The sequence below is a fragment of the Macaca nemestrina genome, chromosome 2, assembly GCF_043159975.1.
Source record: "Macaca nemestrina isolate mMacNem1 chromosome 2, mMacNem.hap1, whole genome shotgun sequence".
Taxonomy (NCBI): Eukaryota; Metazoa; Chordata; class Mammalia; order Primates; family Cercopithecidae; genus Macaca; species Macaca nemestrina.
Genome location: NC_092126.1, coordinates 158526020 through 158545275, shown reverse-complemented (window position 1 = coordinate 158545275; position 19256 = coordinate 158526020). Strand labels below are relative to the sequence as shown.

At 36.2% G+C, this 19256-nt stretch overlaps 1 protein-coding gene across 14 annotated transcripts in view; it reads right to left on the bottom strand.

Annotated features, from left to right (window-relative positions):
- LOC105470250 (zinc finger protein 148) overlaps positions 1-19256 on the bottom strand; it is a 141623-nt gene that overhangs the window by 53810 nt on the left and 68557 nt on the right. For 13 of the 14 annotated variants that reach the window (XM_011722049.3, XM_071092336.1, XM_071092335.1 and 10 more), the window contains one exon: positions 1260-1385. In XM_011722049.3, the coding sequence (XP_011720351.1) occupies positions 1260-1385 (126 nt within the window). Of the gene's footprint in view, positions 1-1259; positions 1386-5619; positions 8596-19256 lie in introns of those variants that run through there. The other variant, XM_071092337.1, reaches the window with a different exon arrangement.

Sequence of the window (19256 nt, the reverse complement as noted above, 5' to 3'; positions counted from 1 at the left end):
AAGGAAATGTAACTATGGGTTATTTTAGTCTCTATGTTTTTCAAAATTTGCTATCGCAGGCATACTTATATAGCCCCCAAATAGTGGTATGCTGGCAAATATTTAACCACCAGCTAAGGAATCAGGGGGTAGAGAAGCATTTGCTGATTTCTGGGGTGTAAATATTCCCACCATAGCTAATTATAAGCTACCAATCGTTTTGGCAACTAGTTTGCAAATGAAATCTTGCAAGCCAGCTCGAGCTGGCTCCAACACTCCAGTAAGTCCAAAAGTATAAAAAACATAAATAATAATGATGATTATAATTTCAAAACACAAATATTTAAAAAGCCATCAAAAAAATCTATTACAGTATGATCTTTTTTAAAAGGACTTTCTCACCACATGAGGGAAGAAAAAAATAAGACTTAACCATAAAAATGCAAATATACTGCAGAGAGTTCAGAGAATTTCTAGGAATACCAAAAATGCTGCATACATTCAGCTATCACTATACTAAAGAGAAAAAAGCAGGCCAGGAGTGGTGGCTCATGCCTGTAATCCCAGTACTTTGGGAGGTTGAGGTGGGAGGACTGCTTGAGACCAGGAGTTGGAGACTACCCTGGCCAACATAGGAAGACCCCATTTCTGTAAGAAATTCAAAAATTAGCCAGGCATGGTGGCACATGCCTGTGGTCCCAGCTACTCAGGAAGCTGAGGCAGGAGGATCCCTTGGGACTGGGAGACTAAGGCTGCAGTGAGCCATGATCATGCCACTGCACTCCAGCCTGGGTTACTTGTTGATTTACTAACCCATTCATTAACCCATAAAATATTTATTGAAGATCTATTATGTCTCCTATTCCAGGCTCTTAGGATACAGCTGTGAACAAAATGAAGTCCCTGCCCTCATGAAGTTTACATCCTATTAACAGGGATCCTATACCTTTTGCTGATGAATAACTGGTATTACATTTTCCTGAAACCTTCATATAAAGATAAGGAAAACTAACACAAATGAGAAGAAAGGGCAATGCATGCCATCTGTTAGAGATACGGAAAAAGAAAAGTTCATTTTTAGACAAGTCAGAAACATGGTGAAAGAGAAGCAGAAAAACTGAAAGCAAGGCCCACCACCTCCATGCAGGCATGCACCCCTTCCTACTAAACCACACAAGACTTTTACATCTGCCTTAGGGTCCAGCCAGGTTCTTGCCTATAGAATTAACCAACAGTTGGAATTAAGAGCTTGTGATTACCACCTTAATATATTGTCTTACTTTTGCGGGGGAACGTTGTTTCCGCTTCTTCTTTTTCTGTAAGTCTACTGGCTCTCTGATTTGTTTTTTGTCTCTCATCAGTTGCTCAGATACATCAGTAAAAGTAATTTCCTGCTTTACACTTATCTGTTTAAAAAAAGAAAAGGCAATTTTAGACACAAATAAAAAGTTCATTGTGACAAAAGGCCATTTTATGTTTAATCCTTTGCTAAACCCACATATAGGTAGGTGCTCCCAGAATGATGATCTATTTGTGTGTGTGCTAACTATATACTGTGCTATAGAATTCATCAATAGGCAGTGAGTAATAAGAATTGAGAATACATAAATTGAGGGATAAACAATTTTTTTAAAAAATCTACCTGAGAAAAAAGATTAAAGACGTCCTGGGAAAACATGATCATAAGACCAAGCAGAAGTCAGGAAATCGTAACATCAATTTCATTCCCACATTTAAGGAAACTGATACTTAAAAGCACACAAAAAAGGTTAAGTTCCAAAAATCACAATACTGAATGGGCTCTGTATTTATAAAATATCAAGTAAACCCCACAAAATTCTAAAAGATAATTTATCAAAAGAAGGACAAATTAACAATGAAAATCTACTCATCTTCATGCTCAACATTTTTGTCGTATGACTCAAGATCTTAGCCAGTACTTTCCTGGGCTCTACAACAAACCATCACCAAATATGTGTTTACAGAAGCAAGTATAATTTTAGGCCGCTACACTGTACAAGACATGATACTAACTACATAATAGAGAAATACTAGAAGAAACATTAAGATTTCAACAATGTTCTTCAATTTTCAGATCTCAATTCTCAGAGTTAGTTGTCCTTAAAGAAAAGAAAAACCAAGGTTCTAAGATCACTAACGGTACTGTCGTCACTCTCATCAGATTTGATGGTGTTCAGTCATCCCCTCCTCACTGCTACATTTTCAATCTATCCTTGAAGTTAAACAAGAACCTTAAAACTAAGAAACTTTCAACTCAGGCTATAAAATACACTAAAGATCCTTGAGAATAATTCAGTAAGAACAATATGCTAATGGCTACATTTTCAATAACCATACTAAAAAGCATGATGCAAAAGATGATCAACATCTTACAGATTCACAGTGTAAAGGTGGAAAACAGCTGTGTAGAAGAGGTTCACAAGAAAAATGCAACCCAAGCCAGGAATCTCAGACTGACCAAATAAAAAGTGGAAGTTCTCATGAATTCCTGAAATGCAGGCCATGGGAGAATCACAAATCAAGAACCTTGGCACAAAAACATGATATAAATGATGATTTATTTAGCTAGTAATTCTACCAAGTTACAGAAGGGTGCAGTGACCACTCTTCTGGCTTTGTTGGTATCAATTATTTTGAATACGAAATAGGATGGTAAAATCACCACCTATAAGACTTGGGAATACAGACCTCTTATCACCTCTGAAGTGATATTTACTGAAAAACAATTACTGGGAATGAGTATGAGACAAGAAAAGATAACAGACTACGTAAGCAGCTGTGGAATTTTTCTGCCCTATTTTGAAAGAGTACCAAAAAGTAGTGCAAACATTTCTGTCAGCGTGTAAATTCCAAATAAACCATGGAAATGTAGCATGCGGCAATAAAAAAGAGGAACTGTTTTTAGCAAGTGTCAAGAGTATAAGATAAATTCATAAATAAGTTCTGCTGTTAACTGCCATTCACAAACCAAAGAAGAGTCTTTATATGCAAACAGTAAAACAGATTAATACATATATCTGAACCTGTTATTTCCACATATATGGAAAGTGATTATATGAATACTATGATTTTCACCTAGTCCCATTAGTACCCTCATGCCTATTTGCAGGCCTGAATTTCAATGCTGTTCTTATTACCAGTCCAGAAATGCCACCACCACCACCATCCACCACCACCCTACCTGCCCTTCTTCAGATATGCCTAAATGCAGACATTTCTCCTAAAACTCTAAGGCCCCTGCTCATCCACTGAGCCAATCTCCCTCTGGGCTTCCCACTTTGAAACTACAGAAGCTACCAGACATGATTTCCTTTTCACATCTCCCTTCTATACTCATCTAACTTCTTCCCCAAGTTAAGACAGAAGTAGAGATCTATAGTGTCATGCTTCCTCTCCTCTTGCCACTCCCTATGCTGGTTCTTTCTTGCAAGTTCTAAAACATCTCTTAATTACCCTATTTCTCATTTTCAGTCTTTCCCTCTTTATTCTCCTGATTTTAAATATAAAGAGTCCTCCCTATACTGAAAATATCCTTCCTTTGATTCTAATCATTAACTCAACTCCAGAATGACTTGCTTTATCAAGACTTATTTCTCACCCCAAAATAAAGTCTTACTTTTATATTTAACTATTTAGTGTACATGTATACTGTCTTGATATTTTAAAGTAAGATACTCTTTATTGGTATTTCTTATAACAGCTGTCATTCATTTTCTCATTCAATGGCTATTAAGTGCCTGCTATGTCAGGCTAAAATACTATAACAAAAACATTTACTGAGATTGTAATACGTGCAAAGTGCCATTCTACATACATTCTAGATACTAGATTCTAAATATGAGATTTCCTTTTCAAAGGTCTTAAAATGTAGATGCAGAGTTCTGATGCATTACCAAAAAAAAAAAACAAAAAACAAAAAACAACAACAACAACAAAAAACACCTAATACAGACAGCACATGTCATACTCAAACTGAACGGAACAGAGAATAAGCGTAGAAATTCAAAGGGAGAAATAAAGACAATGTGAAACAACTGCATCAGACTTTAGGGACAAAACAACAGATGATGACAGCTGCAAGTTTATCACATATATCTCCCGTTTTAATTTTTTCTTGCAAATTTGCTACTCTTCTCAACTTCATCTAGTCTCAATAAGTGATATAACAAATATAAATTAACTAAAATAATGTTGCCAGACATAATATGATGAATAAGTATTTCACTACAGTTGCAAATTTTGGTCTACCCTCTCTCCCCACCTTCCAAACAAGATGACTGACTCCTTGGAATCATTTTAAACTCTTCCTTCTCTTTATTCCCAACATCCTGCACCCACACCCAGTGACATCCACTTCCCTCCAATTAACCATACAACCTCACTGACTTAGAGCATTATCATCTCCCAATGTATTCTTCTACAAATAAATTAATATAAAACTATTTCCTTATCATTTCCTCAGTGAGGAATTGGCAACAGACTGTTGCCTATAGTATCCATTATCAGCTCCCCAGCTCAACTTTCAAAATTCTATATGATCTACTTTACAGAAAAGACCTAAGGTACTTGGCAGAAGGATATGACCTTACCATCACTCCTCTCCATTTCTAGAGTCACATGTTCTTATCAATTTTCAATTTCAAATTTTGATGTTCTCACTCATCTCCCAACCCACTGGAGTAAAACGAAGGTGGTCTTTCTGTTTTCTCCTATACTCTACTACTGATTCCATTCCCACCCATTTCCACAGCTCTGCTGTTTCACTATCTATTTTATAGTCTCCCTGACACTACTGGCTACTTCTTTTCTTCTTAAAAGCACACTGAAATTTCCCCTATAAGTTCTTGTGGACCAAAATTTTTCCAGCTACTATCTTCCTTCTTTTGGCCAAATATTTTGAAAGAATAATCTGTAGTCAGCATAGAGATAAAATAATTGTGCCCAAATTTAGAGAAATGGTTCTTCTGAAAGTAAAAGTAGTACACACCGCCGTATAAAAAAAGATGTGTTTAACTATCACTAGAAGGAACCTGTTCAAAATACTGCCTAGGCAACACCCAAGTTGAATCAAGGTGACTGAAAGTATAACAGGTTTAAATATAAAAGGAAAGGTATGACACAATTAACGGTACTGTAAATGTACTGTCTAAAGAATGTCAGCAATATGGGGGTATTCATGGAGTCCAGAAAAAGAGAAATTTAAGATTAAGTTTTAATTTGCATGTATATTTCCAGCATAGAACTGCAAGAACAGTTTGATGTAACCAGACAACAGGAAGACTTCAAATTCTAAGCTCACAAAGCCACAGAACAGGACAGGGAGGTGAAGCAATACACTGATGGACAGGCCTGTGTGAATCATGAACTATACCTGTCCCGTTTGCCTGATCCATGACTGCATGCAAAATTTGGAAAAGAGCTACATTTGTCAGGCGAAAGTCCATAGCTATCCTTTGATTTTGAAAAGGTTCAGAGAGCCACAGTTGGAAACAAACATTCTGGTCTATATACCTATTACATTTCTCACTATAAATGTAAATTCTGGTTACTAGATCACCATCTTACAGTTTATATAATTAAAGATGAACTAGATGAACTGATCAAATCAAGTTACCTTACCTGAATCAGTGCTGACCATCCCTATCCTACTTGGAAATTCTAGTCTTCCAAGTTCCATAAAATCACCTAATTTAAGTTCTCTCCTTTTCTTCATAGCAGTTCTTCTGGATCCATCCTTCCAGTGATATGTGCCTGTATTTTGTAACAGTTTCAGTAAATTTACATCAGTGGTTCTTAACTCTTTATGTTTAAAGTCGGGAGAATAAAAAAGGAAAGACTGAAAATGAGAAAAAGGTCAGGGTAATCAAGAGATGTTTTAGAACTTGCAAAAAACAGTCAGCATAGTGTGGGGACTCCTGAAGGTCCCTTATACCCTTTTAGGTCATTCATGACATCAAAACTACTTTCACAATAGTATCAGATTTTTAAAACTCTCTTTCTCTCAAAAGTACACAGTGGCATTTTACAGAGGCTAATTAAAATGTGATATCACCACAGACTGAATACATGTCACCAAAGATATGCGTTATATCCAGTTATATTAAGCCAGATAATAAAGAGATATCAAAAAATGTAAAACAATTTCCCTCTTCTCACTAAATTTTTTGTTTTGGAAAACAGTTACTTTTTATTTACAAATGTTACATGCTAACATGTAGTGAGTTTTATTGTGACAAATTAATACATAAAACTCTAAATTTCTCAACTTTAATTTTGAATATGGTAAATACTGATACATATAACCAACATAAGCAAAAGCTCTCAGGAGTCCTCAGCATTTTTTAAGAGTATAAAGGGACCCTAAGACCAGAATATTTGAGAGCTGCTAATCTAGATATATCTTAACTATACAATCCCTTTCTCTCCTGCACTCAACCTCTTTTAATACAGATGCCTGGGCCCCACCAATATAAAGAAATTACTATAGATGTCGTGTGCATGTGTGGCTTAGCAGACATACATGTATTTCCTAGCTTGTTTGCTGAGGTCACTAAAAAGCAACGACACCCAACACACCTAGCACCCAGAACTTGGTTTCTAAATGCCATTATCCAAATAAAAAAGAACCAGAGTCCTCTGAGAAGTGGCTGAGCCCAAAGCTGAGTCAGGGAAAAATATAAGATTACCTTAGAAGATCATAATGTCAGAAGCTAAAGTGTTCAAAAACGGATCAGAGGATGTCAAAAGGACATAAGACCCAGACTAAAAGAGCTCCTAATGGCCAAAGATGGAGTGATCCGAGCAAGAAGGTAAGGAACAACAGTACTGGATTATAAACCACAGAATAAAATGAATATCCACAGATACAAAATGAAATAGTAAAAACAACAAATAAATGGAGGAAATGGGACAGCTACAAGGAACATCAATATAGAAGGAATGAAGAAAAGACAAAAATCACAATTAGGTAAACATCATGGTAATAACCATCACAGGCAAGGTCCCCACCAATAGATGCTAAAGTTAGCAGGCAAAATTTTGAGAAACAGGATATTTAAACAGTCTCAAAGTATCTCCTCCAAGGTATCTGTCAATTAGAAAGAAAAAAAATAGTAACTTTACAGTGGGGAAACCCAGCAGATAATCACAGTAAAGAAGGATCAAGGTTACTATCACCAGTTTTAAGACCTATCCACATTATGTGCCCCTGATACGATGCACCGAGGGGGACACAACATCACTTCCGTGGGGATGTCAAAAGTGCAGAGCATCAATCTAACCATGAGAAAACACCAGAGAAGCTCAAATTAAGAAACAGCCTACAAGACAACTGACCAATATTCATCAAAGTATAAAGGTCACAAAAGACGAAGAAAAGTCTGCGTTCAACTGAAACACATTGGAGGTGGCTAAAAAAACAGGATAACTCAATGAAAGGTGGGTCCTGAATTGAATCCTCAAACAGAAAAAGGGCATTTGGAGGGAAACATAAAATTCAAACAAGGTCTGCAGTTTAATAGTATTTCACCAATGGTAAATTCCTGGTCTTGAAAACTGTACCATACGGTTGCATAAGTTTTAACATTAGGGGAAGCTGGGTGAAAGGTTTATGCAAACTCTATTTCTGCAACTTTAAGTATAAAATTATTTCAAAATGAAAAGTTAAACTAGACTCTGATTTTTCTAACTACAAAAATACTCAACATTTACATGGCATTTTTATGAGTTTGTGATTCTGCCTCCTCAGCATAAACTAAGATTTATCAGACATTTACTATGTGCCATGCACTGTCCTAAGTGCTGAAGACATAAATATAATACACAGGGAAGACATGGTCTCCAGCCTGTATAGTCTATTGCACTGAAACCTACAGTAACACTATATTAAGAATTTTCATTAAAAAAATAGAAAACTAAGGCCCAGGAAGGTTGAGTTACTTGCCTTAAAGCACATTAATTAAGACAGAAAGATAAAATTTAAACCAAAGTCTTCTGAATCCAGTGACTAAGATCCTAACGATTGTGATGTGTGAATTCTTTCTTATCCTCATGTTACCAATAAACAAACTAAAATTTCAGGGAGGTAAGTGTCTTACCCAAGTTATTAAGTTGTAAAACTAGGACTTAAGATCAAATACCTTTCAGTCCAGGACTGCTTTTCAATAAATCTAAGTTATTCAAACTTATTTAAAAATGCTTTTTATACAAACATACTGTATTTTTCCATATATGAACTATAGTTTGGTTGCTTCCAAAATAAGAAAAAAACTTCTAGTGGTTTTAGAACACGTAGTGATTATTACTAAAGGAAAACAAAATGTTAAAAAAAAATAGGCCAGGCACGGAGGCTCACGCCTGTAATCCCAGCACTTTGGCAGGCCGAGGTGGGTAGATCACCAGGTGAGGAATTCAAGACCAGCTGGCCAAGATGGTGAAACCCCACCTCTACTAAAACTACAAAAATTAGCTGAGCACAGTGGCAGACACCTATAATCCTAGCTGCTTGGGAGGCTGAGGTAGGAGAATCGCTTGAACCTGGGCGGCAGAGGTTGCAGTGAGCTGGGATTGTGCCACGGCACTCCAGCCTGGGTGACAGAGTGAGACTCTGTCTCAAAAAAAAAAAAAAAAAAAGACAAAATGCCAAGAATATTTAGATGAAACAGAAGACTTGGGTTTTAAAACTATCTCTTCCAATTACTAGCTAGGTGAACCTGGCTTCCAGAGGTAGTATGGCAAAACAAGAAAAGCACAGGCTTGGGAATTCAAAGAAATCCAGTTTCAAATAGTAATACTAACTGTATGTGACACTGAACAACTAAAACTGAATCATGCCGAACTTTGCTCACCTGTAACCTAGAGGGGAAAATCTCATAGGATTTTTACAGAGTTAAATAAGATAACTCTGTAAAGTACTAACTACAGTACAGAGCACTATGAAATAGTTCTTGATGCCTCTTAGTATCATAATAAACTCATCTGTTCATTGGTAGTAGTAATAAAATCCATCTTACATCAGAAAATCAAATGAGATTACATGAAAAGCAACTTGAAAACCTTAAAGCACTAAATGAATATATAGAGTTATTAATTATCATACAATTAATAGGTGTGTAACTGCTTGGATACACAAAGGATTAGCAATTTCTATAAAATATCTCTACGTAGACATCTTGATATCTAAACTCAATATGCCTAAAAAATAATCTTTCCTTTCACGTTAGATCCTCCTTCTAAATTCCCTGCCTTTCAATATATTATCCCAGTATCCTATCTAAAGATTCTTTTTTTTTTTTTTTTTAAGACAGAGTCTCATTCTATCACCCAGACTGGAGCGCAGTGGTGCAATCTCACCTCACTGCAACCTCCACCTCCCAGGTTCAAGCAATTCTCATGCCTCAGCCTTTCGAGTAGCTGAGACTACAGACATATACCACCACGCCCAACTAATTTTGTATTTTCAGTAGAGACAGGGTTTGCCATGTTGGCCAAGCTGGTCTCAAACTCCTGGCCTCAAGAGATCTGCCCACCTTGGCCTCCCAAAGTGTTGCGATTACAGGCGTGAGCCACCATGCCCAGCCAATGCTATTTTTTAGTTTTCTTTTCTACCTTCCACCCAGGACAAAGTCCAGTTGTTGCTGTTCTTCCTAAATACAATATACAAATCTAGAAATTATACTTCATATTTCCTTCTTTAGATTATTTATAATGATACTAAGTTGGGACTCTCATATACTACTAGAGGGAAACTAAATTGGTCATCTTTTGTAGACTACAATCTGGCCAATATACAATAAAAGTCTTAAGAGACTTATACTGAAGAAATGCTTTCACATGACAAAAAAGCACATATATAACACCACAATATTATTTACAACAGTAAGAAAAGGGTGCAAATGTCTAATACCCAATAATAAAGATATAGTGAGATAAGTTATAATGCAGCTATATGGCATTATACAAATATTAGAAATCTGACTTTTAATGACCAAGATGAAATGCTCATGGTGTAAGTTAAAGTAATAAATATAAATAGGCATGTAGATAAATACCTTTTCACAATTTTATACAAACACAAATATAAATAGAGCAAATTTTATGCAAACACACAACTACCTACATAGAAAAACAAAAAAGAAACATTAAAATGCTAGCAATGGAATGTTAAGAGCAGTTATCCTAGAGTAGTAAGATTATAACAATTTTTATTCTCTTTATAGTTTTAAAATTTTTACATTTTTCAACCTTAAAAAGAAATTAAATCCAGTCCTAGTACAAATCCTTACCATTAATTTAAAAACATATTATTATCTTAATATACTAAGTTGTTCTAAAAACTGAAACATTAACCCAGCAAAGTGAGAGAAAATCTCTATGAGTAAGTTTGAGAAAGAAACCAGAGCTATCAAATAAATCTTAATCTCCACACTTCACATCACCAGCAAAAATCAATTCCCAGTGGATTACTGATCTAAATGGGTACAGAAAACCATAAAGCCTCCAGAAGTTAAAAAAGGAAAATACCTTCACAATGTTGGGACAGGCAAAAATTTCTTAAGAGGGACACAAAAAATATCAAAAGGAAAAGACTTATACAATAAACTGAACCTTATTAACTCCTGTTTATCAAAAAAGCAAAAAGACCAGCCAGAGTCAGAAATGATAACTGCAATACATACATCCAACCAGTGGATAAAAAACTACTACAAATCTGTAAAAGAAAGAAACAACCTAATAGAAAATTAGGCAAAAGATGAACATCTACCTTACTAAAAAATAATATTCAAATTGTCAATAAACATGAAAAGACATTCAATTTCATTAGTTATCAGTGAAATGAAACATTAAGCCATATTGCAATTCCACTATCATACCACCAAAACGGCTAAACTTAAAAGGACTGACAAGATCAAATAGCAAGGATATAGAGCAATCATTATAAATTGCCAAACCAATTTAAACAACTTGTCAGTATGTACTAAAGCTGAACATATGCATATCCAGTAAATTCAATTCTAAGTATATAACCAACAGAAATGAATACATACACATACAAGTGACATCCAAGACTATTCACAGAAGCACTTAATACCAAACATTTAGAAACAATCTAAACGCCTATTAGACTAGAATAAATGAAATTCATTCAACTGATGATTATACAGAAATTACATGCAATAACATGGGTATATCTCATAAACAATGAAAATAAAGAAACCAGATACTCAGTATATAGTGTCTATGATTCTGCTTATTTCAAATTCAAAGTCAGGTAAAACTAATAGACTATGACAAAAGTGTTGGGGTAGTAGTAGTCTTTAGGAACTAGAGGAGTGCTGTGACCAAAAGGGATTCTATATCTTGATCTTGATAGTGGTTACATGAGATGTTCACTTCAGAGAAATTTAACCAAGATGTACTCTTATGATTTGTGCACTTTTCTGTATAAATGTTACATTTCAATAAAAAGACATATACCTAGAGCAATGTTATAAATGTGCGTGCACGCGCGCACACACACACACACACACGCTCCTTTCCAATTATTTCACTCAAACAAACCCAGTAATAACAAATGTCAATCAACAGAGGAGTGTGATTAAATAAATTATGGCATATCCTTTAATCACTCATTAAAATAGGGCAGTTTTATATGCAATAACATGGAAATCTCCACAAGATGTGTCATTAAATGAATAACATAAATTTCAAATGCACACAAACAGCATTATCCAATTTATGTAAAACAAAATATTGTATATTTATATTAAATATGCTTTTTTTTTTTTTTGGAGACAGAGTCTCGCTCTGTTGCCCAGGCTGGAGTACAGTGGCGCAATCTCAGCTCACTGCAAGTTCTGCCTCCCGGGTTCATGCCATTCTCCTGCCTCAGCCTCCCAAGTAGCTGGGACCACAGGTGCGTGCCACCATGCCCGGCCAATTTTTTTTGTTTTTTTTTTTTAGTAGAGACAAGGTTTCACCGTGTTAGCCAGGATGGTCTCAATCTCCTGACTTCGTGATCCACCCGCCTCAGCCTCCCAAAGTGCTGGAATTACAGGTGTGAGCCACTGCGCCCAGTCAAATATATGTACTATATATCCAAAATGTATTATATAGACAAAAATGTATGCACACAATATGTTTCTTTATAAATGTAAAACTTCCAGAAAGGTATCAATATTAGTAGCTATTTCTTTGGAATTAGAGTAGTAGACAGACATCGGAAACAAGGAAATTTTTACTTTTCACTTTATTATTTCTTCTACCTTGTTTTAATTTTTACAATGACAATGTAGTCCTTTTATAATAAAATACAAATATAAAAACACCAAAGTAGACCTCTCTGAAACTAATGTAGCTAGGCTGACTCTACATACCCTGTCCTAAATGATTTCCAATTTGTGTACTGTACTACTAGTCTAAGAGCGTAACTCTCCTTCAGTACCACTGTCTTACAATTCCAGATGAAGCAATTAGACATCAAAGGTCAGAGAGAACTATATTAAGAGTGTTAGGAGACTGGTTATGTTATTAAAGTCAGCTAGAAACCAGCTGTGGTGGCTTACACCTATAATCCCAACACTTTGAGAGGCTGAGGCAAAAGGCTGGCTTGAAGCCAGGAGTTCAAGGCCAGTCTGGGCAACCTAGCAAGTTTCCATCTCTATAAAAAATTTAAAAATAAAAATAATAAAGTCATCTATAAAGAAATCTTCTACCAACAATTTATGTTCACTTAAGGGGGAAAAAAAGATATAAACTGGGTCAAACAACCTTAAGAGCAAGTGAGGATACTGAAAAATAGACCATGTTGGATCAACTCCCTAAAACCATCTACTGGAAGAGACAATCTGAATCATCTACTTGCCTGTTGAGTTGAAATCATTAATAATAAGCAATAAACATGACTCTCACCAGGAAAGGAACAGTACTCAGTACATGCTTTCTGCCCAAATAATGATTGCTGGTAGATAATACACTTTTTTAAAGAGCCATGTGGTATGAGAGTAAAATCTTGTGAAAAAACTACAGTTGAAGTTAGTTACCATCTATTCTCCTTAAAACAAAACTACTACCGAATCCCTCAAATAAACTTTAAAAGAAATGCAATGGTAGTTAAGAATTGCATATAACTTATAAAAGACTTCGAAAAGGTACATAATGTAATAAATAACAAGTTGGAAGTTAGCCAGAGAGGGGAAGAAACATATTCTATAAATGGCTATTTAAGCCAACAAATACAAAGGCAAACTGATTTGTCACCCCCCAGAATGATTCTGAAAGATCATTCGTCACCAATAAACGCAATGCAATTCCTCAATTAAAGCAAAGCACAAAATATTTGTCAAAAATAATAAATACCACAAAGCCACTGAAATGGGTAAAATAATTCCTTTTTTCTAATAGGAAGAAAAAAGTCACCAATCCCTAGCATCTGTATATTAAGTTTTTATTGACTGGAGCATGAAATATTTGGGAGAATTATCTATACCCTCCTCCCTAAACTAGTAATAGGATTTAAGGAAATCTAAAACTAAAAACCAAAACAGAGGTCTTACACCAACGGCCAAATATATTTTGAGTTTCCTAGGCCATTAAATGAATTAATCATAAACACAAAAATGCATAACAATATGCCTGCAATTTTATACATGCTGCTTTATAGCACAAAAATTCATGACTAACAATGCTACAAGAATGCTGAAGCATTTTTTAAGGAATTATATACATGCCTGAAATATTTCATATTTTATTATATCATTATGTGACTAGAGCATGATTTTTTAGATAGTTCCTACTTTATAAAAATCCTTTCACTCAAGTGATACAAAGCAATAGTTTCTAGAAGATGAATGTCGCATACATCACTGTGAATTACAATTTGCCCTATTTTGCTAATAGAGAACATAGTCCTTCCTGTTAACATGCTTGCCACCAAACTGAAAAAATAAAGACCATAAAAATTTATGATTTGCTAAATCCTCCTGAATGGGTCTGATAAGTGTAAAATGGATAGGCCAAATAATTTTTTTAATTGCTGAAATAAAATTTTGTTTCTGAGTTGAGAGGCTTTCTAATATAGTGCTATCTAATAAAATATTCTGAAATAATGAAAATATTCTTTATCTACACTATCCAATACAGAAGCCATTAGCTACATGTGACTACTGACAACCTGAAATGTGACTAGTGTGACCAAGGAACTGAAAAATTAATTTTATTAAAATCTAATTTAAATATTTAAAGTATTAAAAACAAAATTCTAATGAGAAAGATGTAGATGTTCAAAAGTTGGCCTAGGCAAGGCATAGTAGCTCATGCCTGTAATCCCAGCAGGACTGCTTTGAGGCCAGGAGTTTGAGACCAGCCTGGGCAACACAGCAAGACCCCATCACTATTAGTAAAGTTTATTAAAATAAGAAACAGCTGGCCTATACTTTGCTGTTGAAAACATAGTGCCATTGAGCTAAATCTGAGTGACTGACTTAAAGAGCCAAAATAAATCCTGAAAATTGGTAGTTATCACAAATGATGACTTATATTTCAAATGTCACCAGACACTAGCGAGTTTACATAAGCTACAGAACTTAAACAATTTTAAAAAACTAAAAACTCAATTTTTTGCTTTGAACTGACCAAAAAAAGTTAAATATAAAGTTATCTGTATCTTCCATATGAATGAGCAAATCAAAGAAGAAAATCATTAACATGTTCAGTATCAATTTTTAAAAGGCTTTAGCACAATCTACAAAAACACTTGAGTAAAGGACTGTGAAGTTTCTACAGTTTTGGGGACCTGGATCATATTATTCTAGATCAATTTCTCTCTTCAATTCAAAAATTTACATTCGGCCAGGTGCAGTGGCTCACACCTATAATCCCAGCACTTTGGGAGGCCGAGGTGGGTGGATCACCTGAGGTCAGGAGTTCAAGACCAGCCTAGCCAACATGGGGAAACCCTGTCTCTACTAAAAATACAAAAATTAGCCAGGCATGGTGGCGGGCATCTGTAATCCTAGCTACTTGGGAGGCTGAGGCAGGGAGAAATGCTTGAACCCAGGAGGTGGAGGTTGCACTGAACCGAGACCGTACCACTGCACTCCAGCCTGGGTGACAGAGCGAGACTCTGTCTCAAAAAAAAAAAAAAAAAAAAGAAAGAAAAAGTACATTCATGGCCAGTTGTGGTGGCTCACACCAGTAATCCCAGCACTTTGGGAGGCCAAGGTGGGAGGATGGCTTGAGCCCAGGAGTTCAAGAGCAGCCTGGACAACATACTGAGATCCCATCTCTGAAAAAAATTTTAAACATTAGCCAGGCAAGGTAGCACACAACTGTGGTGCCAGCTACTTTGGAGGCAACGGTGAGAGGATCACTTGAGCCAAAGAGATCAAGTCTGCCATGAGCCATGATCACATTGCACTCCCGCCTGGGTGACAGAACAAGACCCTGTCTCAAAAAAAAAAAGAAAAAAGGAGAAAGAAAGTACATTAATGAAACCCAGACCTGCCCTTTACCTTTACCCCCCAACCTTATCAACATAAGTAAGAAGTAAGGGATAGAATTTCTCATGTCTCTTATGTTCTACTATAAACCAATGTTATGCAAACACTTTGCAAATTCTGCCCATCTGGTATATGGCATAATACAGCTTTTCATTGATTCATTTTCAGAATGGACTCAAATTTATCATTATCTATTGGGAATATAAGGAATGAATTATGGGTTACCATAAAAATGGAATTATCAAGCAGACACTGGAATTATCAAGCAGACACTGAAGTTGTTTTAGAAGAATACAGAGTTGAAAAAAGTTCAAAATATACTGTTAAGTGAAAAGACTACATAAAAAGCAATACCATCTCATGTATGGCATGCTTATCAAAAAAGCATAAAGCACATACGCCAAAATTTATGAGTGACTATATCTGGGTGATAGCGGTATTGTAGGATATTTATTCTAGAGATATGAACACCTATATTCACAGAAAAACCTGCACGCAAATGTTAACACCAGCTTTATTTTTAATAACCAAAACCTGGAAACAACTAAACTCGATAAGTGAATGGTAAACTGTGGTACATCAATGCTATGCAACACTACTATAAAACAAACAGTAACAAATTACTGATATATGCAACAACCTGGATGACTCTCAAGAGCATTATGTTGAGTGAAAAAACAGTCAAGTCCAAAAGGTCACATCCTGTAGGATTCCATTGATACAACATTCTCAAAACTGACAAAGTTCTAGAGATAAACAACAGATCGGGGGTATTCAGGGGTTAGGAATGGTGGAAGACAAGAGGTGTGCCTATAGCAGATAGCACCAGAGATACCTTTGTTATTCTGGCTTAGTTCTGTATCTTGATTGCTTTGGTGGTTACACAAATCTACACGTGCTATAAAACAGAAGTCCCCAACTCCCAGGCCATGGACCTGTTAGGAACCTGGCTGCATAGCAGGAGGTGAGCAACCAATGAGCAAGCAAAGCTTCATTTGTATTTATACACTCTCCCCACTGCTCGCATTAATGCCTGAGCTCCGCCTCCTGTTGGGTCACTGTCAGCATTAAAATCTCATAGGAGCTCAAACCCTATTGTGAACTGCACATGCAAGGGATCTAGGTTGCCTACTCCTTAATGAGAACCTAATGCCTGATGATAATCTGTCACTGTCTCCCATCACCCCCATATGGGACGGTCTAGTTGCAGGAAAACAAGCTCAGGGCTCCTACTGATTCTACATTATGGCGAGTTGTATAATTACTTCATTATATATTATAACAACAGAAATAAAGTGCACAATACATGTAATGCTCTTGAATCATCCTGAAACCATCTCCACCCCCACCCCATTCGTGGAAAAACTGTCTTCCAGGAAACTGGTCCCTGGTGCCAAAAACGGTTAGGGGTTCTTGCATAAAGTACCCAACATGGGATACACTGTAGCAATGTGAATTTCTTGATTTTTGACATTGCAGTACGTTTATATAAAATGTAACAACTGGGAGAAATTGGATGAAGGATGCAGGGGGTCTTCTCTGTACCATTTTTGCCACCTTCCATAAATCTATATAATTTTAAAATAAAAAAGGATAGATTTTGTCCTTTTCCCCTTCCTGCTCTTGCCTATCCTCTTATCCTCCAGGAACCAGTCAGTTCTAAAGCCATAAGCTGGGGCCAAGCAAGATGTCAGATACCAGACAGAAGGAAGAGGGCTTCTACATGGGAGGAGGCCCAATATAAGATGTCAAAGCCCAAGAAGGGTGAGGTGGTTCTCCATATAGAAGGGCAGCTCAGCATGAGGTGTTGGAGCCCAAGCAGCATAAGGAAGGGTCTAGATTGTGGGAAAAGAGCAGCCTGGAGCATGATGTCAAAAGCTAAGGAGGATGAAGAAGGTATCAAAGAGTGGGTGTGGACCAGTGCAGTGTATCTAAGTAAGAGTGCCCTAAGGAAGGGGTCCACTTGGAGCTAAGGTCTAGTTCAAGTTGTCAAAGCACATGCAGGAGGAGAAAGGTATCCACACAGGGCAGGGGTAGCAAGTACTCCTGTGAGGTTTAGAAGCCTAGGAGCATCTGCATCGGGCATTAGGGTAATAAGTAAATATGCTGAGATAACAAGCCAGGTTTCTCACCGTCTAATGTACTCTGTTGGACTGTAATGGGAGGTATCATTAGGAACTTATGGTTTTCAATATTGATAGGTATGGAAATTATTATAGAAAGGAATATGTGCACTATATACGAATGTATATAATTACATACATACATACATTCTCTAGCTCTGTCCATTGAGAGGCCTGGGAGCAGGTATACCCCAACTGCAAGGAGCAGCATGTTCAGCACCCAGACCCTGGTTTCTAAATACCATTCTCCACTAAAATGAACTAGGGGGTCCATGGAGAAATGGCTGACTCCAGAACTGAAGCAGAAAATGGACAAGATAAGCCTAGAACATAATGTGCCAAAAAGCAAAGAAGTACTCAACGACTGACAAGGTATGTCCAAGAACATAAAACCCAGCTTGAAAAGGCTTCTTTTAGCCAAATCTTAAACAAACTGAGTATGAAAATAATCACAGTAATATATTTTAACCCAGCAAATTTTTAAAAACCCTAATTCCATACTGATGCACATAAAGTGTGATAAGGAATAACTTTATAGTAGCAAAGCCTGGAAGGTGTCAATTGATCAAAGTGAACCATCATCTGAATGATGGCAAATAAAACTCAGGTGCTGCCTGTCAGAATGCAATGGGAAGAAAACACAGCACTATTTCTACAATATTCCTGCCAAAGATGCTTAACTTAAATATCATAAGGAGGAAAAAAAATCAGGTAAGGCCTGAGGGACATTCTCCTAAACAAATGTAAAATATAAATTCCAAAAGTGATGAATTAACCCAGACTAACAAAAACTGAAGAACACGACAATTAAATGTAACATGTAATTCTGAACTGAGTCTTTTGGCTAACAAACTTTAACTGCTGGACTTTAGCAGTTCTCTCCCAGTAACTAACAGAACATGTAGATCACTGAGTACATAAAAGAATTAAAGAATACAATTAGTGAACGGGCATTGTGGCTCACACCTGTAATCCCAGTACTTTGGGAGGTGAAAGCAGGAGGATTGCTTGAACCCAGGAGTGTGAGACTAGCCTGGGCAACATAGTGAGACTCTGTCTCTACAAAAAAAATTTTAAAATTAGCCTGGCATGGTGGTGTGTGCCCACAGACCAGATAGCTGAGGAGACTGAGTTGTGAGGATTACTTGAGCTCAGGAGGTGAAGGCTACATACACCAGCATGGGCAAAAAAATAAATAAATAAAAGAAAAACAAAAAGAAAAGAAAAAAGAAAAAGTGAATATAACTAAACAACTTGACCTAACTGACATTTAGAAAATAACCCAACCAACAATAGCCAGAATACACATTCTTTTCAAGTACACACAGAACGCTCACCAAATAGATCATATGCCAAGCACTAAAACAAGTCTCAATAAATTTAAAAGGGCAGAAATCATACAGCATATATTTTCTAACCACACTCATTAGATATCAGTGATGAAAAGGTATCTGGAAAATTTTTAAATATTCAGCAATTAAGCAAAACACTTCTAATTAACTCACGAATCAAAAAGAAATAAAGGAAGTTTAAAAGTATCTTTAACTGAATTAAAATGATAAAAATACATCAAAAGCCATGCTGAGAAAAGTTTAGAGCTTCACATGTTTAGGTCAAAAATGAATATCTAAAATCA